Source organism: Mirounga leonina, unplaced genomic scaffold (genome assembly GCF_011800145.1).
Source record: "Mirounga leonina isolate KUSES-001 unplaced genomic scaffold, KU_Mleo_1.0 Mir_170, whole genome shotgun sequence".
NCBI lineage: Eukaryota > Metazoa > Chordata > Mammalia > Carnivora > Phocidae > Mirounga > Mirounga leonina.
In genome coordinates this window covers 22,695,680-22,722,842 of record NW_023270433.1, presented here as the reverse complement: position 1 = coordinate 22,722,842, position 27,163 = coordinate 22,695,680, and the positions used below count along the sequence as shown (strand labels likewise).

The 27,163-nt window shown below is 43.9% G+C and overlaps 1 protein-coding gene and 1 non-coding gene across 9 annotated transcripts in view; both read left to right on the top strand.

Annotated features, from left to right (window-relative positions):
- The window catches only part of PALM2AKAP2 (PALM2 and AKAP2 fusion), a 346,978-nt gene that overhangs the window by 71,408 nt on the left and 248,407 nt on the right, over positions 1-27,163 (top strand). For all 8 annotated transcript variants that reach the window (XM_035016104.1, XM_035016101.1, XM_035016107.1 and 5 more), the window contains one exon: positions 9,688-9,818. In XM_035016104.1, coding sequence (XP_034871995.1) covers positions 9,688-9,818 — 131 coding nt within the window. The remainder of the gene's footprint in view (positions 1-9,687; positions 9,819-27,163) is intronic.
- LOC118018279 lies at positions 15,298-15,404 on the top strand. The gene has a single exon (XR_004681357.1). It is a non-coding gene; the product is annotated as a U6 spliceosomal RNA (small nuclear RNA).

Here is a 27,163-nt window from a genome sequence, read left to right as displayed (position 1 = left end):
CATCCATCCATCCATCCATCCATCCATCCATCCATCCATCCATCCATGGATCCAGCCACCCAATCAACAGAAATAACAGTAAAGAGGACTTAGTATTGCATGTAGAAGCAGTGAGACTCCTTCAGAGACTTGGAAACAAGGGAATCAGATAGTTCTTTATGGTTATCCTGGTAAAATCCTCACATTGTTGATAAAATTGACTATCTAAGGGAACACCCAGCACTTTCACCTAAGTAATCTTCCTATAACCTGGAGAGAAAAGACTGGAAGTGATGGCAATTTAGTAAGTGGAGACCAATGGGTTGTAATTCTCTCTCTCTGGAAGGCCCATGTAGACAGAATGAGGGTGGATCAGTAACCTTGAACAATGAAAGCAAAACCAAAAACAACCTCAGAGATCCCAAAGGTGGTTTATCTGGACTTCCCTGGAGAAACTCCAGCTCTGCAGGTACCAAGTTTCTATGCTCTGGGGAGGTGGGGTCTGAGGTAAGCAAGGAGTGGATCAGGTGAAACTTTTCTCATGACTCTGCCTCTCTTTGTTCTGAGTCCATCATTCCCAAAATAACTGAGTTATTTTGGTGGTGCCTGACTGGGAGATATGATCACTTCAGGCACCAGAAAAGAATATGTTCTACTTTCAATCAGTTAGCTGTTGACTGAACTTGAATAGCGTGAGTCATCTTCCCTGTGATCATTCAGTTTTGAGCTTGGCAGCCTCACCTGTGGATGTTAGTAAATTCATTGAGGTGATAGTTCCTCTGTGAGCCTCTTGGTAGAGACTCAGCCAGCTTTGTCCTGGATGCATGGCAGCCTTGTCATCCCTTGTCCATCCTCGATAATATTCATATTTTTGAGTGCCTACTGTGGGCCTGGTACTTTAAATACGTCCCCTCAATAATGGCCACAAAATTCGTCACTGACTTAAATGGCCACTTTCCCTGTCTCACAGGTGAGGAAACAAACTCGTGAGGTCAAGTCATTTGCCCAAGAACATAGAGATGATAAGCGAGGGAACCCTGGTTGAATGCTAGGGCTTGTCTGCCTCCAAAACCAAGCCTTCTCTAGGACACTGTTTTCTTTAAATGAAATGTTCCATTTTGAATAATTTGTCTAGAGAGATGCCAATTACCATCATCATTGTCTCTTTACTATAAGTTATACTTTAATGGACTCCAGAAAATTTAGACCATGTGGAGACATTATTGATTATTGGCAGTTCCTATAAGTAGAAAATATTAAGAACTATGCCAACAATATTTATTTAACTAATTTATAAAATCTAGGATGCTCCCTAAAATATATATATATATATATATATATATATATATATATATACGCTTAGTGCAAAGTTAAATGGAAAAACATTAGAATTAGATTTCATATTTATTAAGATATAATTCTCATTGTCAAATAGTCTATAGACACTTATTCTCATGCAATGAGGTATGAATTATTTAGATAGACTTACTGGTCTCTTGTCAAAGCAAATAAATAGAATGCAAGACAATAGTTTTGATGCTTATTTGATTAATATTCTTGGTAATTGTGATATTTAGGATTATGCAGTGAGCAATGCCACAAAACGGAATATTCTTACTTTATATATGGACAATTAATAAATTCTGCAATGCAATAAAAGACCCAAGTACTGAAAGAGCTTCTACACTCCAGCGATTAGGAAACCTCCAAGTACTTTGAAGTCCTCGCCAAATTAAACTCAGATTTCTTTTTACAAGATACTTAGCTATATTTAGTATTTAATATTTATGATGTAAGAATTTCCAAGAAGTGCTCACATATCGGATCAGTAAGCAATTTTAATAGCTGAATTATTTTTGCTGTTTATAAGAGAAAGGAATGCATGATCACTGCAAAAGCAAAATTTTAAAGTACAGGAAAATATAAAGAAAAAAAGCATATCAACTGTATACTGGTCACCCAGATATAACTCACACAGAGGTATATTCTTCTATGCTTTTTCTCTAGTATATTTTTATAGATTAAGCTTTGTGACCCTTGTTCATAGGCCTCATCAGCTGGTGATGAAAATGAAATGATATTAAACATTCAGGTCCAAAATACATTCACCTTTGCCTCTTTTCTTGATTTTGGCGTATGGGCTGTTTTAAATTCTCATAAAAGGGGTGCCTGGGTGGCTCAGTCGGTTAAGCATCTGCCTTCGGCTCAGGTCATGATCTTGGGGTCCTGGGATCAAGTCCTAGGATCCAGCCCCATGTCAGGCTCCCTGCTCAGTGGGGAGTCTACTTCTCCCTCTCCCTTCCCCACCCGCCCCGCCGCTTGCGCTCTGTCTTTCAAATAAATAAATTAATTAATAAAATCTCATACAAAACTTTGTAATTTTTGTGACATCACATCTAACATTCTTTTGCTTTATGATTTCTGACTTTGATATGGTTCTTGCAAAGAACATCTCAAAAACTTACCTAGGATGTTTCTTGTCCTTCAACAGTTTTAACCCACCTAGAATTTATTTTTCTATATGAAATAAGATAGGAATGACTTTACTTTTTATCGACGGGGAGCCAGTTGCCTCAACGTGATTTATTGATTAATTCATTCTTTTCCTCACTGACTTAAATGTCTTCTTTATCATATACATATTTCTCCCTTATACTCGAGTCCACCATTTGTGGATTCTTCTTATTCCATGAATCTGCCACTCCTGTGCTAATACCATCCTCATCTAATCCCTCTGGCTTTTTAAATATATAATATGTATTAATAATATGTCATAAGGCAAGAGCCATCATTATTCTTCTGTTGAAAAATTGTCTTGTCTTTGTATTCTATGGAAACAATTATTTATTTGCATCGTTTTTATTATGTGACTTGTGATAATGTGAGTTTAAAAAATAAATCAACTATTATATTATACCAGGCAGACTAAACTTAATATTCCCTTTGCTCTCTTGGTTGAATTACCAGAGATTTGTCTATTTTATTGGTCAGCCCAAGGTCCCAGCAAGAGTAGGCAGAGTGTATGTATTGCCACATGAATCCCTTTAGAACTGTCACCATTATAAAGGTCTGTATGACAGGGGCAGCACTGTCAGAATCAAATTGCTAATATCCTATCTTCAATACATAAGCTGCCTTTGAATTATTTATTTATGAGCAGGGAACCCTGACTAGAGTTGTTTTTTTTTTTTCTAATCCAAGCTATGAAAATTGTCATTATATTTTAAAAACCACAACCTTTTCTTTCAAAAAGATTGAATGGAAAAAAAAAAATCAAAGACTGAATTGTGGCCCTACAAGATATTTATTGTCAACTCACCAAGGTCATCTGCTACATAGCCTGAAGGTACCAGGGGCCTTGCTGCAAACATGTTACAGTGGCTCCCACTATTGTGAACCTTTAGCACTAATTTTAGACTTTTCTTGGTTGTTAGTATGTGTGAAAGGCCAATTTCAAATTTTAAAATATTGAATAGACGGGCAGGGTACACAGTGTCAAGGAGCTTTATGACCCCCTTTCTCCCATCCCGTCTCCACTGGCCCTGTAAATAGAGCTTGAGTAGAAGTTAGAACTTGGTTTCTTCTATCAGAAGTCTTGGTTTGGCTTCTGCGTGGACTGAAATCATGTAACACAAACTTAATACCAAACCAAGGTCTTACCGGGAGTCGATGGGGAGGAGTGATAAGAATTATCATCATCATCATCCTCCTCACTCGCTACCATGACTTCAAATATCATTTATGCATCAGTGACTGCCAAATTGATATTTATCCCAACTGCAATGTCCCCTGAACTCCATGCTCTTGTATTCAGCTGTTTTCCTGACATGTCCACTTAGATGGTGCCACTTCCATTTATAAGCCTCTCAAGCTTAACCTGCCCTAAATACAAGTTTTGGTTTTCTGCTCTTCTAGCCCTTGTCCTTCCACTAGTCTTTCCAATCTCCAGGTGAGGGTACCACCATCCACCCTTTTGCTCAAACCAAATATCTGTGTCACCTTTAATCCCACACTTTCCCTCGCCCCTGCATCTAATCTATCAGCAAGTCATGTTGACTCTACCTCTAAAGTACGCCCTGTGCCTTCCATTTCTTCTGCTGCTCCTTGGTTTCAAGCTAGCATGCTCTGTCACCTGATGATGTAATAGAGTCCAATCACTTATACTTTGTAATCCTGTCCCTTTCAGTCTGTTTTCTTCCTATGGTGCTTAGGATAAATGCCAAACTCCTTAGCAAGTCTGCAGTACCCTACCTAATCTGGCCCCTGCGTTCCTCTCCATCTCCAGCTTGTTCTACCCTCCCTTCCCCACCCCCCACTCACTATGGTCCAGCCACTTGGGCATTCTGTCTGGTCCACAAATGCACTAAACTCTGTCCCGCATCTGGGCTATTACATTTGCCGGTCTCTCCCCCTGAAATTCCCTTCCTTGGATCTCAGATCTCAGCTCAAATGTTCACGTACTCGCAGGGACTTTTCCCACCTTAAGTGTCCTCAGTCCATCCCTGTTTGTCATACTGTCCTGCCTACCTCCTGCCATGCATGTATCACAGTCTGAATTTATCTTGCATCCTTGTGTATTGGGACAAAAGCTTGGTGATCCTGGGGACTTGCCTGTCTTCCAGAGCAGTGTCTGAAGGACCTGGCAGGGTGTCTGGCACATAGGGAGTGGATGGGGACACCACTGCTCCTGAGACGGGGATGCAGGAGGAGAGACAGCTATGTGGAAGGATGATGAGCTCCTTTTCGGGTCAGCGTTTGGCTAACCAGTGGGAAAGTTTATGCATTCTCCAGGTGTTTGGATAGTCACAGGTTCTGATGCAGAGCTATTCAAATTGCGGACCTCGGACCAGGACCGTCAATGGCAGCATCACCTGGGAGCTTATTAAAATTCAGATTCCTCGGCCTTATCCCAAACTTCGAGAATCGACACCTCTGGGAGTGGGAATCTGTGCTTTCGCAAGCTCTCCTGTAAGCCTTATGCATACTTCCTTTGTCTTGACTCCTCATAGTTGCATCCACTTGACAAAGGTGAAGTTTGACAGTTCTTCACCCCTGTAAGCTATGATACAATTTTTTGGTATATGCAGTTCGGACATAAAAAAAATGACAAGTTTTTATTTTTAGTGTTCACTTCTGCCATGCTCTGCTTGTCACTTAATTCTGAAACACTCAGGCAGCCAATAGGGACCAGAACAGTAGAGGGAAACTGGTGCTTTCGATGGGTGTGTGTGATCAGCCCGCACAAGTGCATTATATTCCAAGGCTGCAGCACAGCCGACCCTCAGGGACAACAGGAGGGCATCTGGCGTAGGTTAAGGGAACCTTCGGTGGTAAACGTATTAGAATCGGTGGTTTGCCCTAGCAGCGTTACTTTAAGACCAAGTGAAAAAAAATCAACTTTGCTTTTTTGTTGTTGTAATGTCCAAACACTTTTGTGAAACAGACTTCTCTGAGACCAGGCCCACTGTCTTGTTCTGTTAGAATCTCTCTTCTTGGGCTCCTGGGTGGCTCAGTTGGTTGGGCAACTGCCTTCGGCTCAGGTCATGATCCTGGAGTCCCGGGATCGAGTCCCGCATCGGGCTCCCTGCTCGGCAGGGAGTCTGCTTCTCCCTCTGACCCTCCCCCCCTCTCATGTGCTCTCTCTCATTCTCTCTCTCAAATAAATAAATAAAAATCTTTAAAAAAAAAAAAGAATCTCTCTTCTTGGCTCCAGCTGTTGGGGATGCTTGGCTTATCCAGAGAAGAGACAGATGTGAGGGCACACGTGCTCTCGGTGTTCATGGTCACCAGGCGGCTCTTGTCAGAAGTACTGATGGATGGCTAGGACTCAATTAGCCAGAAATGAGCCGTTAGACCCTTTCCTGGGTGGCAGGAGGCACAGTGTGAAGAAGAGCAGATAGAACATTCCCAAAAGTAGCCATTGTGTCACGTTTCAAGAAGCCCCGGCTGCAGAGCATCCCTGCTGGGGCAGAGAAGGCTGGGTCTGTCCATGGCTGCCTTTTCAGAAGAGTACACACACCAAGACCAAGGTTGCCAATAGATCTGTCCCCCAGTAATCCTAACAGGGTTTTTACCCTCTATGGGTTGAACTAGGTGAGTATCAAACATTTCAACTCACGGAGCACTATGAATGAAAGTGCAACACCCCCCTTCTGAGTAATTAGAATGACAGTTGAGATTTTTCCAATTCACCCATTTACTCATTCATTCTCTGGAACTGGGCTGGGTGCAGCAATGAGATGCAAAGATGAATGAAGAACAGTCCCAGCCTTTGAAGAGCTGGGAGTTCAGAGGAGGAAAGATACAAAAAGAAAGAATTGGAGAACAGTGTTAAGAGTGCGCTGGAGTATGTTCTCTGCTAGAGGAGACAGAGCAGAGAGCCATGGATCCTGCCAGTGGGAACGGGGAAGGCTTCATTTTACCTGCTCTTTCTCAGATGAAGGGAGGAGAGGCCAGAAGAACAGCATGGACAACAATAATAAACATTTCTCTAGTACTAAGTATGGGCTCAGCACTTGCGTACGAACTCATTTAATCCTCATGACAAGCCTGAGGTGGGCTCTGTCATCATGTCCATTTTACAGATGAGAAAACTGAGGTTTGGTGAGGCAGATGAGACTATCTTAAGGTCACACAGCTAATAAGTGGGAGACTGGCTCCAGAATTCAGGCTGTTAACCACTGTTTGACATGGCTTCTCACTGTGTGTGAGCATGATACCTGGAGAATTTTGAGTGGAGAACAGTGGTTTTGAATTTTTTTTTTTTCTGTAGCCCACTTAGAAGGAGAAACCAATTTAACCCACTCATCCCCACTTTCCAGTGGAAGAAACATCTCTGTAATAAAGCTATGGAGAATGTAGTAGTTTGCTAGAGCTGCTATAACAAAGACCACAGACTGGGTGGCTTAAACACCAGACATATTCTCATCATTCTGGAGGCTAGAAGGCCAAGATCAAGGTGTTGGTAGGGTTAGCTTCTTCTAATGCTCTCTCCTTGGCTTGTAGATGGGTGTCTTCCTTTGATGTCTTTACATGGTCTTCTTTCTGTGCATGTCTGTGTCTTAATCTCCAGTTCTTATAAGGACACCAGTCATACTGGATTAGAGCCCATTCCAATGACCTCATTTAACCTTCAAGACCCTATTTCCAAACACAGTCACATTATGAGGTAGGAGGGTTTAGGACTTCAACATATGAATTGGTGGGGGGAGGAGCTATAATTTAGCCCCTAAGAAAGAGCAACCAATGTAAACAAATTGTACTGTGAGCTTTTACACATGATTTTATATTATTAAATAATGCCCTAGAAACTTTTAAAGTACTTTTTTGACACTATCCTTGGTGGTAGTTGTATATACATTTACAGGCACCATGTTACCAATGATGTATAACTGTTTAAATTGGGTAAGGGCGGCTTCCGTGTACAATCCCTTTAGCATACAGTTGGAATAACTTACATATGAACAACCTCATGTCTTTAATGAGTGGAAAGCTACAGGCCAAGTGCCATAAATATGCTTCCCTATGTACTGTATGTAAGGGTAACCAAACAGACGTCCACCAAAAACGATCTATAATTAAAGGGCAAGAATAACACCAGTGAAGACTATGACTACCTGGATACCACACCGAGGCATTGCTAACAAAAAGTCCATTCAGAAGTGTAGGAATTGGGGGCACCTGGGTGGCTCAGTCATTAAGTGTCTGCCTTCAGCTCAGGTCATGATCCCAGGGTCCTGGGATTGAGCCATGCATTGGGCTCCCTGCTCCACGGGGAGCCTGCTTCTCCCTCTCCCACTCCTCCTGCTTGTGTTCCCTCTCTCGCTGTCTCTCTCTCTCTGTCAAATAAATAAATTAAATATTAAAAAAAAAAAAAGAAGTGTAGGCATTCTAGCCATTGGAGCTTGCGCCTGTGCATCCAGCAGGGGCTTCAGAGCCCTGCGTAGCTGCTGGATTTCTCAATAGAAAGGTGAATCAGAACCGTTAATGAATTCTTACTATTACTAAATGTCGGTAATTTTTAGTAACTCATTTTATAGCTTCATCATAAGTAGCTCCTATTCCTTGATCTCAAGACAAATGTGAACCTCTGGAATTGTCTACCTTTTGGTTATAAGAGCTGTAGAAAGGAAACTGAAGTGAGTATGAATTCTGTGTCCACAATATTAGAGATATTCCACTCTCTCATTTCTGTACATCATATTTAATTGGCTGCAAGCCATGCATAACCTGGCTCTTAGTCATTATAAGGGCTCCCTTTCCTTTACCTTGCTCAGCCTGCCTGATGAGGTCAAACCAGATTCTGATGGAGGTGATTCTGGGATCCAGGGAACCCAGTGCTTACTCTATGCTTTCACTATGTTGAATGGCCTCATAGCCATTATGGGACCAGGGAAAAACTGGTGACATGCCCTGCTTACAGCACCCTTACAGCACTCCATTCCCAGGACCACCGACCTGCCAAGGGGACGCTCAGCCATGATGCCCAGAGTCCAGCCCCTGCAAACATCCAATAACCACCATCTGCCATCTAGGGACCATGTAATGGAAACCCAAATCAAAAATCCTCTCCCGTGCCTTCCTCACCTTACTCTTTGTTTTAGGGAGTTTCAGCATGCCTTTCTTTTGAGCTGTTTTCATTTCTCTTGTCAAAGCAGTAATGGCTCCCTCCCAGCCATTGATGTGAAAGTCAAAACTTTTTTTATTTCGGGGCACCTGGGTGGCTCAGTCAGTTAAGCGTCCAGCTCTTGATCTCAGCTCACATCTTGATCTCAGGGTTGTGAGTTCAAGTCCCACATTGGGCTCCACCTGAGCCTACTAAAAACAAAACAAACAAACTAAAAAACAACCCACCTTTTTATTTCACTTCACAATGTATTAGTACACTGGTGCAAATGGAGTGCATGATTTTAATACCATTTGGAGACCACTGCTGAGGATGGTTGGGAATCATTAAAAACTTCTAAGAAGAAGCATGACATAATCTTTTTTTTTTTAAAAAAAGAAACACCTTGGGCACCTGGGTGGCTCAGTTGGTTAAGCGACTGCCTTCGGCTCAGGTCATGATCCTGGAGTCCCGGGATCGAGTCCCGCATCGGGCTCCCTGCTCGGCGGGGAGTCTGCTTCTCCCTCTGACCCTCCTCCCTCTCGTGCTCTCTGTCTCTCATTCTCTCTCTCTCAAATAAATAAATAAAATCTTTAAAAAAAAATAAAATAAATAAACAAAGAAACACCTTAAGATGGACTCGATATTAGGGTGATCTTAAGAAATTATATAATGGAATTGCAGTAGCACAGAAAAATGTCCTTATGTTTTAGAGATTCATACTGAAATCCTTATGGGTGAAATGTCATGGTGTTTGTTATTTCCTTTAAAATGCTTTGGTGAAAAATTTGTGGGAAATACGGCAACTGTTTATCATTGTAAAGCTAGATGAGTGACATGGGCATTCATTGTACTGTTTCCTGTTTTTCTGTATGTTTTCAAAAGCTTTTTATAGTAGGAAATGCAGAAATAAACCCCTTTGGTGGCTCTCTAGGGGTTAGGCCTGAGGGAAGTCGGGAGCCAAGTTAGTGAGGAGGCGAACGAAGGCAGCAATTCAGGTGACCACTGATGAGGGGCGGAGCTAAAACCGAGGCACCGCGACACAGAGAAGGCTGTGGACTGAAAGGTGTCATCTAGTCTGTTCTCTTCCCTCCTTCCCACAGTCCAAAGTGCTTCGGGAAAAATGGCTGCTGCAGGGTATCCCCGCTGGAACTGCCGAAGAGGAGGAAGCCAGGAGGCGGCAGTCTGAGGAAGATGAGTTCAGAGTCAAACAACTGGAAGATAACATCCAGAGGTAGGTGGTTCCCAGCGCCGGCACCCCCCCGCACTCCTCCTCCCCGCGCAGGGGTCTTACAGTGCAGTAATCGCCACTGTCCTCTAGGGGGCCCTCCTCAGTGCCGGACCCTTTGCCCAGAGCTTGGGAATTCTCTTCCTAAAAACAGAGCACATTGGTATCGTTTTAACGTTTCCAGATAACCCCGAGTTATTACTCTGAGTACTAATTACTGTATGGGGCTGTCATTCGGTACGGTGATGTTTTCCTGGAGCAGTGAGGTGCTGGAAGCAGCTTGTCCCTTCACTAAACGCCCACCTTTTGAGTTCTTCCACCAGCTTTTGTCTTTTTCCTCCTGTGAGTCAGGCTGTTAGCTGTTATTGCTGCTATAGTGGGTCTGTTTCCTACATTTGATCAATGTGAAGTGGGGAAACGGTAGCCAAGGGTCTGAGAACGATAGACGTGCTGAATGAGGGCACCACTGTGAGTTATGTGCCTGCTCTAAGAATTAACTTTGTACGGTCTGCTTGCGCTGCTCAGAGGGTGAGTTGGTTCCTTTATGGTTCTCAACCAGGTTCTGAACATTTCCATCTGGGAGATAAGTGACCTTCCTGTGGCCAGTGGTTGGCCAGGCTCACACAGAAGCAAAAACATAGGTTTGCACTTAAACACTGTGGTCGTACCAGGTCCCAGGACATGTAGCCAGAGATGTGAGATGGGGTGGAAGGTGGTGATCAGAGATGCCTTAGAACCAAATCTCCCTCTCCACCCCATCGCACCAAACCCCGCCTCAAATCTCAGCCTCAAGAGCTTCATCTCTTTCTCCTGAGGGTGCAGGCTCATTTAGAATACAAAGGGCAAGAGCTACCTCACTACCAGCCTTTATACCCAAGCGTGAACGAGGACTGTGAAGAGCCCTTAGGGACTCCAGTAGGGTCACCAGAGGGAAAAGCAGACTGGCCGTAAGCCCTCAAGGCCTGGGTCCCTGTTTGCTTGGGTCCTAACATCCCTTGAAGAGTTCTCAAGAGCAGCTTAGCTAAATTTTGCTTGTGGGGGAAACTCACTAAGAAGAAGTTTGTATGTGATGTGCATACACACACATACATGTATGTGAATACATACACATGCGTGCATGTGCACACGTATGTGAATATGTATCTACATGTGCGCACACACACAGGTGTGTGAATATGTGCACAGACATTTATATATGTGGATGTGTACGTGTGTGCATATACACATGCAAGCATGCGATTACACACACGTGTATGTGATTAAGTACCCACCTGCACGTGTACGTGTATGTGATTATGCACATGTGTGCACGTGCACATACGTGTGTGGATGTGTGTGCATATACACACACGTTTTAGCATACAAAGGGTAAAGGCTTAACTATTACCATTTTAGATAGATAGCTAGTTAGATCTATGTATATATCATTAGAAGAAGAAATCTTAGTCCTAGAAATACGACATCACCCTGGTGAGGACAAGTACCTCTAGGAAGTAGGAAAGGTCTCCTGTTGGAAGCCCAGAAGGTAGAGGGGGAAGGGGCAGGAGCCTGTCACTCAGAGTCCTGAGCCTCAGGAGTTGCTCTCCTCCCAAGTGGCTCAGCTGGCTGTCTCTTAGACAAGACGAGGGAGCCAAGGATTGTTGGAAATACTGACAACAAGCTGGGGAGGAAAGGCCGCTCGGAGAAGTGGTTTTACAGGAAGTCTCAGAAGTGGCAAGTCCATGGTGCTTTCAGCTGTAGGTGACAGTTGATATAATACAGCTGCATCGCTTTGTCTTTACTCTTGTTAAAGGTTCCGTCGTTTTCCCGTCTCTTTCTCACTGGCTGTACGTACTCACCTCAGACAGGCCTGGCGCAGAGCAGAAGCTCCACAACTATTTGTTGAATGAAGAATTGGGCCCGGGTATGCCACATCTCAGGGAACCCCTGCCCGGCAGAGGAGGCCTGGAAGAGTATTCTCCAGGCTAACTTCATCCTAGCAGCCAAGTGGCCTGAGCACAGCCTATTCACTACCTCGGTTGTGAAAGGAGGCAGTGCACACGCTGAGGGGCAGAAAATTTTGTTTAAAATCATTTTTCAGACACTGGGTATCTTTTCTCACTGAACCTGACCTGTTCACTCATTTCATCCATTAAGTGTCATAGATGGAATGCAGAAAGGATTTGGAAAATAGGATAAAATTAGTTCTATGACCTTTTCTGTTTTGCTGGTTGTTTTTTTTTTAATGGCATTAGAAAACATGGTCTTCCTACCAAATTGGCAGTTTGGCTTTGGCTTGTGTACTCATAGACCATTATTTCGGCCTCACAGGTGGTAACCTTTACCTGTGGGATGAGCCATCACATGGAGGGAGAATCTTAAATTGAGACTCAGTTTCGGCTAAATTGACTCCCGGAGTGAGGACTAAGAGTTAGGGGCTGGTTTATTGCTTATGTGAGCATCACCATATTCAGAAAAATAAGGAGAATCTCTTTTTATTTTTGAGTCAACAGAATAAAGAGCTCAGTCATGTATGCAGGCAATCTCTTGGAGCCTACTGAAGAGACAATAGCCAAGCCAGAAGGGAAGAAATCACAGCAGCCTAAAAGGGTGGGGATGCAGGTGCTTAGGCCTGGATTCGGGGGCCATTTCCTTCTGCCACAGTCATGGCTCTGCTGGGCTGTGGCCATTTGCTGGGGCTGAGTTATGTTGCCTGGAGCAGGGCTTCCGGTGGGCATCAGTTCTTCCTCAGAGCCTCTGGAGGGAGGAGCTTCTTCCTACCCTGGAAGTCAGTGTCTGCTTCTCCTCGTCTTACTCACAACTTGTCTGCTGGAGAACCGTTAGCGTCTTTAAGTGCCAGTGCCCAGAGAAGAAAGGAGCTGTCCTGCCTCTTCCCTTAAAGGACACTGAGCCACCTAAGCTGCTTTCCTTAGTCAGGCATGGTTTAGTTCGCTCTCTCAGTCCTATAGCCACTTGAACAGCCCTAAAGGCTCATTGGAAGCACAGGTGTCCTGCAGTCTTATGGTCTGTGTGGATGGTCCGTTCTGGCTCTGCTCGTTTTGGCTGAGCTCAGCTAGGTGACCCCAAGACATAGGTTGGACAAGTCTGTGCTTTCTTCCCCCAGCACTAATGAGCTAACCATAACTGTTTCCTTTTATGGCGATGGCAGAGGAGCCAGGGGACTGAGAGGAAACAGAACTGCCCATAAGCCATTAGCCACAGCAAGTCATGGCCACCCGCAAAACCAAGGTGGGGAGACAGACAGTCCACATTTGGTGGAAGGAACTTCACAGTTGTGTGGCAGAGGGCACAGATGCAGGGAAGGGTGAGAATGGGAGCTAATAATTCACTCTTCCAGAAGTGTGATTGTTCAAGAGAAAACTGCAAGCATTAGGGAAAGTATAGAAAAGCGAATTCATGAGGAGGAAGATGAGCTAAAACAACTTGAGAATTCAGAGGGACAGGAGAAGAGAATGAGAAAAAACAGGAATAGCGTTGAGATCAAATTCAGATTCTGATCTTTATATAATAGGAATCCCAGAAATTGGTTACAGATCAAATGCAGAAGAACCACTAAATAAAAGAATTCTAAAAGGAGCTTCCTTTGTTTGAATCAGAGTATCAATCTTTAGATCTTTAGATTTGAGTCCACTAATCTAAGTCACTCCTGAGTAGTGAAATAAATTCTCCTAAAGAGACATGCATGGGGCGCCCGGGTGGCTCAGTCGGTTAAGCGTCCGACTCTTTTTTTCAGCTCAGGTCATGATCTCATGTGAGATCGAGCCACATGTCGGGCTCCATGCTGTGTGTGGAGCCTGCTTAAGATTCCCTCTCCAACTCCCTCTGTCCTGCCTCAGCCCACTCACTCTCTCTCTCTCAAAAAAAAATCTTAAAAAAAAAAAAAAAAAGGGCAAATGTTTTCAAACCATAAAGTAGATTGGTACCGTTGTGCCCTGAAGGTATTTTAGTCCCTGCTGGTGAACCAAGAGTAGCTTGAAGAACCTGAAGGAACAATAGAGAATAGTAATCAAAGAGCGGGGAGAATGAGTACAAGGAAAGATTAAGGGACATCTGTGTTGTTTAAGTTTGGAGAAAGAAAAGGTAATAGCACCCTAACTCAGAACCTCAGTGTAGGCCGGATTTAGTCCATGTCTTAATTCTTTTTTTTTTTTTTTTTAGATTTTATTTATTTATTCATGAGAGACAGAGAGAGAGAGAGAGAGGCAGAGGGAGAAGCAGGCTCCCAAGGAGCAGGGAGCCCGATGCGGGACTCGATCCCAGGACCCTGGGATCATGACCTGAGCTGAAGGCAGACACTTAACCATCTCAGCCACCCAGGCGCCCCCATGTCTTAATTCTTTATGTCTGACTATTTAATTAATATTAACTAAGTTAATATTAATTAATTAATTAATTCTTGAAGTCTGAATATAATAAAGACTTCAAATAAAGCACAAGAATTTGCACTTAAACATATCTCTTTCCTTAGATATCTTCAGGAAGAAAGAACATGACCATATTTCCATTTCTGAGTCTACAATTCTTCATAGTGCCAGTAGTCATACAACAAGTTCCAGGTTTCCGGGCATGTCTTTTACCAAAGTGTTATTTGTAAATTGGTGATTGTTTGGAATGAAGAATATTGTCTCTCTTCCAAGAATGTTACATGTGGTGCTTAGATTTTGAAGCCAGCACATAAGGAGAGACGGAGGGAAGGAGGAAGGAACTAGACTATTAAATCCTGGGCATTAGAATCACCTGGGAAGCTTTTTTAAAAAAATATAGATTCCCAGGACTTTTTCCAGAAAATTTGGATTCAGTGACCCATGTGAGGAGCCCTGGAATTTATGCTTTTTTAAAGAGTGCTCCTGATCATCTGTGTAAATCACAGTCAGGTTCAAGAAAGATTGCTGTGAATGGAAAAAGAATGGACCACAAATAAAATGTAATTGACTAAGAGCACAATAGAACTGCAGTGATTACATCACAGCAGTGGGAAAGGAAGGAGAGGACTGGTCTCTACAGTGGATAAACAGATGGTCATTTTTTTTGCACAACTTTTCCCTGGGCCATGTCAGGATAGCCCAGTCTATTGGTTATATTTTTGGCTCTCTAGATAGCAAAAGTAAAATCGGTTAAATATGGTCAGCATTGTTGAAAGCAAAATCTGCACAAAGATCTCTCTCTCTTTTTTTTTTATTTCAAATGTCACATCTTCTGTATGCTTTATTTCCTATTGGAGTGTCATATTGAGAAAGCCCAAAGGATTGTTTCTGGCTTGGTCCCATGGTCAACCGCTGTCCATATTGTCACTGGGTGTGATGGGTCCCTGGGACCTCACATTTATACTCTTGGAGACTTCTGGCAATTAGATCCACACTAGCCTTGTCAACCTCACATCTGCTCCAGTCATCAAGTCTTGCTGCTTGCCCTATGATTTTCCCACTTAAGATTCTCTTTCTAATTTCATCAGGTTTTATTCAGATGTTTGAAATACAGTGTTCTAGTGCTCACTTCAGCAGTGCATATACTAAAAGTGGAATGATCCAGAGAAGATTAGCATGGTCCCTGCATGAGGATGACACGCAAATTCGTGAAGCTTTGAAATATAATGTTCTTAACTTTCTCTGACTAGTGAGAAATATGGGAGAAATCTGTTCCCCCCACTCTGGAATTACCCCACTGAAGAGGAGAAACTTCAGGGAGTGGTAAATGAAAATGGGACAAGCTGTTCTAAAGCCAGGGTATTAATTCTAGCACTGTTGTTAACTTGCTGTGTGACTGTGGGCAAGGCTCTCACTCTCTCTTGTCTTCGGTTTCCTCATCTTTTCAGTGAAGAGTCTCTCAGGATCTTCCAGCTCTGGTATTCTAAGAGTCTCCAATTTGGGAAGTTGAATAGAGATCCCTTTTCTGAGCAGATATACCTGTGTGGAGAAATGCTACTGTTGTAGAAGGAGGTGCTTGTGGAGACAGGCCAGAATTGGGGAAAGAGGTGAAGTCCTCAGGAGACAAAAGCCCCATGTGTGAATCACTGGCTCATCAACGCAATGACTGAATAAAATAAAATATTGAATAAAATATTGAAGTCCCAGCTCCTAACCTAGAGAGAGGCATTGCAACGTTTTGAAAAAAAAGTTCAAGATGCAAGTGGACTGGCTCATTTCTGTTTCTGGATTAAGATTCCTGAAGTGCTTCCATTGGTCTCTGACAGATACCAGAATTCACTTAGTTTTCCACATTCTTAAGAGGCTCAAAGCCGAAGACTGGAGACATTAGGCAGAAGCATGTGTGTGTTACATGATGGGATTTTGGCAACCAACAGGATGACAGCCATCCACAAATAACTGTTCTAGAAAAGGCAACCACAGAAATGTCCCTTGAAATCACAAAGGACACTTGCTTAGGATTCATTCTGTCCTTCATACTTGCTATTTTTGACTCCATGATGCACTGTTCTTCCAGAGCAGGATACAGAGTACGGAGCACTCACATGGGCGGTCCACATCTGTGCACTTCGGCCTGCAGCCCCACCCCGCACAGCCACATCTGGCAATCCAGCCCTGTTCTCCTCCCCATTCTCTTTGTTTCACCATAATAGAACTCTGTATACTATAAACCATATAGTGATACAGTGGTATCACCATATCATCTAATATTCATTGGTCTCTTAGCTGCTTCTGGGTCCCTAGCTTTTTGGCCTCCACTTCATTCATTCATTTTCTTGTTTTTTATCCTCATAATACTCCCATGAAGCAGTGGTGATGACGTGAATGCCCATAATACAGTTGGGAGAACTGAGGCTTAGAAGATAAAGTAACTTGTTGCCCCAAACGACTCCATTAATAAGTGGAAAAGTGAAGGGTTGGCTCAGTTGGTAGGTAGAGCATGTGACTCTTGATCTCAGGGTCGTGAGTTCAAGGGCCACATTGGGCGTAGACCTTACTTTAAAACAACAACAACAACAACAAAAGAGTGAAAAAGCAGTATTTCAGCTGGGCTTCGTCTAACTCCAAAACACATTCTCAAAAATCTGAACAAAAGTTATTTTAAGGTCAAAATTTTTGAGACATATGATACGTTTGTCACCCAGAAGTCACACTGAAGTTCACCTCATGATGCGGGTGGGTGCTTCTCCCTCCTCAGTCCCCAGCATCTCCTCAGGAAGTGGTGTAGCAAACTTGCCCAGACTCCGGAGGGTTTGGGCTTGGCGGCCATTGAGAGTGGTCACGTGGTTTGGGAGGCTGCCCCTTCAGGTTCTGTCTGGAAGTACAGGCTCCGTTTTAGGCTCGGTTCCTTTGCCTCTTCCTGAGGCCCTCTACTCCTGAGTGCACTTTCTTGGCTGTATAGAGCCTAAGTCTCTGCTGCAAACAGTGTGTAATGATGTCAGAGGCTCCTGGCATACTGATGAGGAACCTGGCCCTTCGAGTCTGACTGACTGGGTTTGAGCCCTAGTTCTGCATTTGCAAGCTGTTTGATCTTAGACACAATGTAACTCTCTGGACTTGAGCCCTGTACCCTGGCAATAGCAATGCCCCTCCTGAAGAACACAAAAACTTTTGTGAGGGGCCAAGTACAGTAGGTTGTCAGTAAGTAAGAGTAGTGCTTTTGTTATTGTCTTCTCCTCCATACTTCTGGGACAGGGTTTCTCAATAGCAGCACTTAGTGATGTTTGCTCTGGAGAATTATTTGTTGTGGGGGCTGTCCTGCGTATTGCAGGATCGTTAGCAGAATCCCTGGCCTCTACCCAGGAGATGCCAGTAGCTCCCTCCCACCCCCCATCTGACGATCAGAAATGTCTCCAAGCATTACTAAATGTTCCCTGGGGCCAAAATAGCCCCCAGCTAAGAAGCACTATGCTAAAGCCTGGAATTACAGGTGTTGATACTAAGATAAAATCACCCCATCAAGGAGCTTGAGAACCCGGACTCCTAAAAAGATGTATGTGGCAAAAAGACAAGAGAGAACAGATGTTGGCATGGATATGGAGAAAAGGGGACCCTGTGCGCCATTGGTGGGGTTGTAAATTGGTAGAAAACAGTATGGAGTTTACTCAGAAAATTAAAAATAGAGCTACCAAATGATCCAGTGATTTCACTTCTGGGAATATATCCAAAGGATATGAGAACACTAACTCAGAAAGATATCTGCACCGGGACACCTGGGTGGCTCAGTCATTTAAGCGTCCGACTCTTGATGTTGGCTCAGGTCATGATCTCAGGGCTGTGAGATCAAGCCCCATGTTGGGCTCCATGCTGGGCATGGAGCTTGCTTAAGATTCTCTCTCTTCCTCTCCCTCTGCCCTTCCCTACCCCCCAACACACTCTTGTGCACACGCACTCTCTCAAAAAAAAAAAGCTATCTGTACCCCCATGTTCATAGCAGCACTTTTATAATAGCCAAGACATGGGAACAACCTAAGAGTCTATTGATGGATGAGTGGATAAAGAAAATGTGATAAAACATATATGGAATATTATTCTACAATGGAATATTTTTCAGCCATAAAAAATGAAGAAATCCTACCATTTGTGACAACATAGATAGACCTTGAAGACGTTATGCTAAGTGAAATACGTCAGAGAAAGACAAATACTGTATGATCTCACTTATATGTGGAATCTTCAAACAAACAAACAAAAAAACCCTAGACAAAACAAAAACCCCCCAAAACTTATCGGAAAAGAGATTAGGCTTGTGGTTACCGGAGGCGGAGGGCGGGGAGGAAGGGGAAATTGGAGGAGGGTGGTCCAAAGGTACAAACTTGCAGCTGAATAAGTACTGGGATATAGTGTAGACATGTAGTGTAGACAGCTGACACTGCTGTAGGATATATAGGGAAGTTATTAAGAGAGTAGATCCCGAGAGTTCTCATTACGAGGAGAAATATTTTTCCTTTTTTCTTCTTTCTTTTCTTTTTCTTGTATGAGAAGATGGATGTTAGCTGAACCCATTAGGGTGATCATTTCACAATATATGTAAATCAAGCCATTATGTGGTACACCTGAAGCTCATACAGTGACATATGTCAATTATTTCTCAATAAAACCGGGGGGAAAGATTTATGAAGATAACATTCATGATTTTCAGTGCAGAATGACATAAGTGTTTCAGGTGCTTGTAGTATAAGGCTTCTCTCAAGCACTGAATCATGAAAGTCAGTTCTGAGTTAAAAAGAAATGATGGCCTTTTTCTTTTCTTTTCTTTTTTTTTTTTTTTGCATCCAACACTGCACTGATTTTGCAAAGGCAGTGATTTTATGACAGCTCATAAAACCGTAGAATCTTAGAGCATACATAACGGAGGTGTAATCTGGATCAACTCCTGTCTGACACTTGAGTTTGCAATGAACCCAGTAGTCTCTCCCCGAGGCTGAAAGGGACAGGGATCTCACTTCCTCACAAAGTAACACCCAAGTCCACGTTGGAACAACTCTCATTATTACAAAGGATCCTCCTTTGGGATGTTCCCTGCAATTTCCACCAGTTCTTTGGTCCCTGCTCTCTGGGACCACATAGAAAAGTCCCTCTTCACAGACTCTGAAATGTGAATGCTTATGGTTTGTGGTCAGTTCTGGAAGCTGGGACAGGTCAGGAAGGAAACACGCTCCTCTTGCATTCAGCACAGCAATATCGCCTATGTGTATCTTAGTAGCAGCAGTTGGAAACGCCTACTTCCAAGAGCCTACCGTGAGATCCCAAACATCTTACCTTATTTGGGTTTTGTGGGCTCCATTATAATTGCCTCATTATTGATCAGGTAAATTGGGTTCAAAGTATGCATAATTATGAAAATAATGGGAGAATTTTGTCCATACACTGAGACTACATAAGAGCCACATTTGGGGAATGCTTGCATTTTCCAGCCCTTAGAAGACATTGTGCAAAGTCAACTTTCTTCGTAGCTGGCCCCAGGCTTTTTGGCCTACGAATGCCATGCCTCAGGTCTCCCCTCTACAGAAAGTTTCCCCTCTGAAAAATTGTACTTTTCCAACCCCGTAGCTGGTACTATGCTCACTTGTAACCTCTCTATATTCTTGATGAAACGGAGACATCAAGTGTCCTGTTGATATTTTCCTCCACCAGTTGTGCATTGTGAAGGCAGGGGAAGGTCTCTCAGATCCTTATCAGCGAGGACCGTCTGTGATCTTACAACATGGCTTCGTGACCATGGAGTCTGGGGGCTGTAGCCTGGCAGCCATGGGGAGGCACTCAGGCTCTGACCCGGGTGGGAAGCAGACGTGTGTAGGCAGGCTTTTCTGACACTCCACGGCCGGGGCCTGGAGCCAAGTCAATCTCCTAGGCAGATCCCTGCTTTGTAGCCCCCCTCTTTTCATGGCTGAGGCCCCAGAGAAAAGTTCAGCAGGACCAGAGGCTGCTTGAGACCTGTCACAGCAAGTCCGGCAAGTCCTGAGTCCACTAGCCCTGCCAGTTTCTCCTTCCCTCACCTCCACGCTCACGCTCACCACTGCAGCAAATGGGAGTCCATCAGTGTACGGACCCAATCCCGTTCTAGGCTTCCAGTCCCCTAGCAAACTCACATTCCCCTTCTTCCTTCCACCCTGAAAGCAACTTCTGCCATCAGGGGCTCTTTGGCTCTCTTCCCCACGTGTATACAGCAGCAATGGGGACTGCAGGCTGAGGGAGAGGGAAGGGTGCACAGTCCCAGGGGAGTTGTGTTGGGGCACATCTATGAGGATGGGTTTGCCTACATCCTCCTTCCTGTCCCCCTTTTGATGACCTCTTCTTAGTCCATTTGGAACACATGTGCAGTTATATTTGCAGAATGAATAATTCAGGTTTCTTGTGCTCATGGATTCTTTTTTTACTTAAGTATCATTGACACACATGTTACATTAGTTTCAGAACTACAACATGGTGATTCAACTTCTCGATGCCTTATGCTCTGCTCACCTCAAGTGTAGCGGCCATCTGTCACCATAGAGCACGATGACAGATCCGTTGACTCTATTCCCTGTGCTGTGCCTTTTGTTTTCATGACATAGTCTTTCCATAACTGGAAGCCTGTGTCTCCTACACCCCTTCGCCCATTTTTCCCATTGCCCCAACCCCCCTCTGGCAACCATCAGTTTGTTCTCTGTATTGATGGGTCTGCTTCTGCTCTTTGTTTGTTTGTATTGTGCTCTTGGATTCTAAGTCAGGAATTTGAGCAGTGGGGATGACTTGCCTCGGCTCCGCAACATGTGGGGCCTCAGCTGGGAAAACGCCAAAGGCTAGGGGTGGTTCAATTTGAGCTGCATGCTGAACTCACTTGGAGACTTCTTCACTTGCGTGTCTGGGGCCTGAGCTAGAGTGACTCAGAGGCTGGGACTAATGTCCAAGGCCCCCCCCACAGGCTTGGCCTTCTCAGCACATGGCAGCTGGGTTCTGCAGGGAGCACCCCAAGGGGGAGTGTCTGGAGAGCAAGCATTGCAAGGGACCCAGCTGGAAGCTACAAGACGTCTTCTGTCTTGGCCCCTCTGGAGTCCCATAGCATCGCCTCTATTGTGTCTTACTGGTTTCAGCTGAGCCACTAAAGCCAGCTCAGACTCACGGAGAGGAAAATTAGACTTTACTTTTTTTTTTTTTTTTTTTAAGAACACATCATTCAACTAACATCTTTCATGAAAAAAGAAGTGTTTTCTTTTTTTAATATTCTTTATTTAAATTCTATTTAGTTAAAATATACTGTATTACTAGTTTCAGGGGTAGAACTTAGTGATTCATCATTTGCATATAACACCCAGTGCTCATTACATCGAGTGCCCATCACCCAATTATCCCTTACCTCCACCCACCTCCCCTCCAGCAACCCTCAGTTTGTTTCCTAGAGTTTAGTGTTTCTTATGGGTTGTCTCCCTCTCTGTTTTCATCTTATTTTATTTTTCCTTTCCTTCCCCTATGTTCATATTTTGTTTCTTAACTTCCACATGAGTGAAGTCATATGGTATTTGTCCTCTGACTGACTTATTTTGCTTAGCATAATACCCTCTAGTTCCATCCACGTTGTTGCAAATGGCAAGATTTCATTAGATTCTACTTCTTTTTTTTTTTTTTTTAAAGATTTTATTTATTTTTTAGAGAGCGAGCGAGGGGGAAACAGCATGAGAGGGGAGAGGGTCAGAGGGAGAAGCAGGCTCCCCGCTGAGCCGGGAGCCCGATGTGGGACTCGATCCCAGGACCCTGGGATCATGACCTGAGCCGAAGGCAGACGCTTAACCATCTGAGCCACCCAGGTGCCCTAGATTCTACTTCTTGATGGCAGTGGGCTACCACTTGGAAAGACACTGGGTGGATTCCAGCCTGCTTTGCTCCCTCAGCTGGTGTCCTTGGGCAGAAACAAGCTGGATGAGCATGAACAGTGGCGCTGCCCTCTTCTTGGTCTCCACACAATTCCTTCTTGTTGGTCATCAGGGTATTTCCAGTCTCTCCCATTCTCACATGATCTTGGGTGAGTCCAGATGAGATGGACATGAAGCTTTTTATAGGCAGCTGGGGAACACAGAATTATACATGGGAACCATCAATTGCACAATGGTTGGAAAGGTCTGATCATGGAAGTTCTAAAAGGGTGTAGAGGAGCATATAAGGAGAGGGGTACTTCACACTCGAGTTAGGGAGTGCAGACAAGACTTCCTGGAGAAGGAGATGTTTGAGGAGAAATGCTTTTCAGCTGTGAGACCAGTGGTTTTCTTTTTTCATTCCATTCCATTCTGTTGGTTCTTAGCTAGGATGCAAATTCTATGAAAACAAGGACTTTATTGGTTACCCCCCTCCCCGTATTAGTTTCCTGAGGCTGCTGTAACAAATTACCACAAACTTGGTGGCTTAAGACAACGGAAACTTATTTGCTCGCAGTTCTAAGGCCACAAGTCCAAAATCAAGGTGTCTGCAGGGCTGTGCTCCCTCCAAAAGCTCTAGGGGAGGATCCTTCCTTGCCTCTCACCTGGAGGCTCTAGGTGAGTCTTGGCTTGTGGCTGCGTCCCTCCCGTCCCTGCCTCTGTCTTCTTATGGCCTTGTCTTCTCCCTATGTTTTCTCCTCTTCTGTCTCTTATAAGGACATTTGTCATTATAGGGTCCATCCAGATAATATCAGATGAGCTCATCTCAAAATCCTTAAATTAATGCATCTGCAGTGACCCTTTTTTTCAGATAAGGTCACATTCTCAGGTTCCAGGGGTTGGGTGTGGACATATCCTTCTGGGGGCTACCATTCAACACTCTACACCCATTATGTGTATCTCAAGTGCCCAGAATACTGCACGAAGCCTAGTAGGTTGCTCAATAAATATTTTTCTACTTAACTGATCTGCATCAGCCTTAGATAATCCATAGGATTGTTATGAGATTCAAAACCAACATTTCCATGTCCAGATGGTACAGAGCCATGGCTTTGGGCACGAGCATCAGGATTATACTTGCTGGGTTCAAGTCCAGGGACTGCCCTTGCTGCCTGTGAAATCTTAGGCAAGTTCCTCTAGCTTCTCTCTACTTCAGTTTCCTCTTCTACAAAAATGAGAAAACAATAATGAGATGAACTTTCCTGGGTAGTGGTGGTGGTTAAATTAATATATGCAGAGTGCTTAGAAGGATCTAGGACTTGGTACACAATAGACCCTAGCTTTTATTATAAAAATGAAAGAATGATGTGACAATGTACCATATGTAAATAATCCAATTGTTTCATTTTACCAGACCCCCTCTCCACTTTCAGAAACAGCTGAGAGGGATGCCACCCCCCCCTCCCAAGCCTGGCACACTGTTTCAGAGGTCAGCTGCCACCGGACATGCGAGTCCAGCAGTGACTTGGAAGCACCAGCCCTCACCGCTGACAGGTCCAGGGCAGTGGAGGGAAAGGGGGGCTGGGAGCACAGCCCTGAAAGTGGAGTGGCTCTGCCTTACAAGCGTGAGAAGCAGCTTCTGTCCCCAGGGCAGCTGCCTGCCTCTCGCCTCTCAGGTTCCCTCCTGCCCTGTGATCAGCTCTTGTCTATTACCCTGAGGCCCTCAGCAGGAATGCCGGGGCTGCTCAGCTTGCCCAGGAGCTGTCAGCTACACTGGAGGAAGATAAAGAACAACTCCAAGGGCAGAAGAAGTAGGACAATATGATAGATGGATTTGGGAATCCAGATCAGTTGTGGGGCAGACTTGGTTGAATAGGGTGAGAGGCAGGAGTTATCTCAGCAGGTTATTAAAAAAAAAATAAAAGGTACTTTGTGCTTTCCAGTTGCTTATTTAAAAAAAAAAATCGGGGCACCAGGGTGCTACAGTCCATTAAGTGTCTGACTCTTGGTTTCGGCTCAGGTCAGGATCCTCATGGTTGTGAGATCGAGCCCCGCATCGGCTCCATGCTCAGCAGAGAGTCTGCTTGAGATTCTCTCCCTCTCCCTCTGCCTCTCCTGCTCGTGCGTACCCGTGCTGTCTCTCTCTCTAAAATAAATGAATACATTTTTAAAAAGAAAAAAAAATTATCTAGGTTGTCTGAGTGATGCCCTCCTCAGGTCCTAGGAGACTTGCTTTGTTCCAGAAAAATGGTTAAACCCAATGTTGTTCAAAGTGTGCTCCATGGGCTGCTTCTGGTCAGACAACTGTTCATTATTGGTCTATGACAAGATAAGGACAGAAATTGCCAGTTTGGAAATTTAATAGCAATTTCACATTGCCATGGCAACCAGGGGGGTTGATCAGTGGACCTGTCTCACCAAACAGACTGGTTTGGGTGTTGTCTCAATCCCGTGGTGAGTGACATGCATCATGAGCCAGGTGTGAGTGCTGGTGTGTGAGGAGTTGGGGGGGTAAAACCCCAGGCCCTGACCACAGAGAGTCTGAGAAGTTCTGCCCCAACCCAGATGGCAGAGAGATGATGTGCCTCCAAACCACATGTTTTGCCTAAATGTTTAAATATTGCCATTGCCATCTTTGTGCATCATTTATCTTTAGATTCAGAAAAGAACTTGGAAAGTCCTGAGAATGGCCCCTCCCCACACTTCTCACCTTAAAGGTGAAGAACCTGAGGCCAGGGCAGACCAAAGGACTCTCAGAATGACCCAGCCAGCTAGTAAACTGGAACTAAACCTGGGTCCCTGGTGCTCTTTCAAAGCTGCCATTCTTCTCCTGTAGCCAATGCAAAAGCAAATTTCAGACCCTAACAAGGAGTCACAAATTCCAAATTAATACCCCAGAATGATATGGTTTTCTCGGGTGCAGCCGGTTTACAAACACAACTCAGGCCTTCCGTACAGGGTCATCTGCTGGTGCTGTGGTCTGCTCTGTTAAAGCAAAGGATGGGGATCTAAGACACTGACATTTGAGTGTTAGCCACCCAGATGTCTTGGTTTGTGATCTTGAGAAAATCAGTTAATGTCCCAGCTGAATCTGTAAATAGGAACAACAATAAAATTTGCTCTCCTTGGGGACATCTAAAATTTTTGTCAGGCTAAAAATGGATGTGGGAAGGCAGAAGTAAAACTTGGCTCTTCATTCTGGAAGACTCTCCATGGTTTAAATAAATCATGTGGAGCCAGGCGGGGAGACCGTTGTCCTTTGGTTTGTTCAGCCCTCTGCCTTCAAGTAGGACTACACTTACACCATTTCTAAGTGATGCACATTTCTCCTATTTTTCAAGAAGGGAAAGGAGGTTCTACAGTTAAGTGGCTTTTCCTTTGGCAAGTGCTGCCATGGTCACGATATTAATGGAGTCAGGCAGGGAGGAAGTATGGCTTCCTCAAGGCACAGTCCTACAGGTGGAGAGTCAGAAGGGACATCCTCATATCTCAAGGATGGCGGCACTTCGGTTCTAAGTGTGTCCTATGTCGAGTGGAGCCAGATGCAGTTCTTATAAAGAACATTATTAAGATGTTCTCGGGCTTTTCTTCAGATGGTATAATTTTACTGGCTTTCAAATGCCCTAACTGGAATTTTCCCCAGCCAACTTATGCTTCACTTAGTAATTAGCTCCGAGTTCTTTTTGCCACTCCTTAGATGCGAATCCCATGCTAATAACAGGTGATGTGGATTTTCCACAAGGTTTAAATATTCACCACTCAACCTTTTAGCACAGAGCCCTGAGGCCAACCTAGCATCCTTCACAGGAGGGGCGGAGTGGTGTGGGGACAACAGCAAACATTTCTCACTGGTTTCAAACCTTCACTTCCCCTCCTCTGATGGTCTCCGACTTGTTACTTAATATTTTGTGTTTCAGTTTCCTCATCTATAAGATGGAAATATTCATAGCACATACTTGGAGAACTGTGAGCATCGAAGGAGGTAACACATGTAAAATGCTCAAAATAGCATCTAGCAGTGATGGTAGCTGACATTATCTATCATGACCCAAAGCCTGTGTTTGCTTTAAGCAAATGGAAGGATTCTCAGACCAAGTATTTTCACTATCCATTTATTAGAGGGGGGTTTAATTTGATTCTCAATCATGTTCCAAATCCTACTCATTGTGTTCAACATAAAAAAGAAGTATAGATACACAGTTGTGATTTCTTCTTTTGGAAGGGGAGTGGGAATGATTCCACATTGCCATTTTAGAGGTGACCTTCGTGTCTCACCCTGCTCATCTCTCACTAAAATTCCACTGTGTTTGCTACCAGTTCATTCAGTAAGACGGGGGGTGTAGAGGGGACTACTTACTGTTGAGATGAAGTGTCCTTTAATCATAGGAGTATGGGGATTTGCATTAAAATACAGGTAATCGCATTAACAAACCCCAAAAATTATGATTTAATAGGGTAAAATTCAATTTACTTACATGTCCTATGAAATCTATCTGTGGCTGTCTCTGATCTCTAAAGAGAATTATATGGATACACCTTTGAAAAAAAGAATTTAAACGAAGAGGTTTACTTCCTTGGCAACAATTAGATCCTTCATACCTTCCCCAGGTCATAGCAATATATCAAGTTCAAGCTCCCAACATTCCAAGTAAAAGTACAATTTCACCTATGCACACAAAGGTGCATACACACTCCTGTTCTTCAAGTTTTCTTTCCATACCATTTTAGAGATGAGGACACACATCTCAAAAGTCCTCTCTTTCTGAGCTATTTGAAGACACATTTTGCAGAGTGCTAAATTCATGGTTCTGCTTTTATATATGTTAGAAATATCTTTTGCCTGGACTCGTTTATGTTCACATTCATAGAAGCCAATCAGTGTTTCCTTTATTAGGACAGACTCAACATTGCCTGCTGAATTATTGTACCTTTTAAAAGTCCATCGAGAGATTAAATTTTAGGAGTCTTGGTAAAAACAAGACAATCCATGTGAAAGAGCCTAGGAATGTGTAGCTGACTTTGGAACAGCTCTTTCTTGGTGGTATCATCTGTTTCCGTGGCTTTGAAATGCGTTCTTTCATCCCACTTTTTCCGC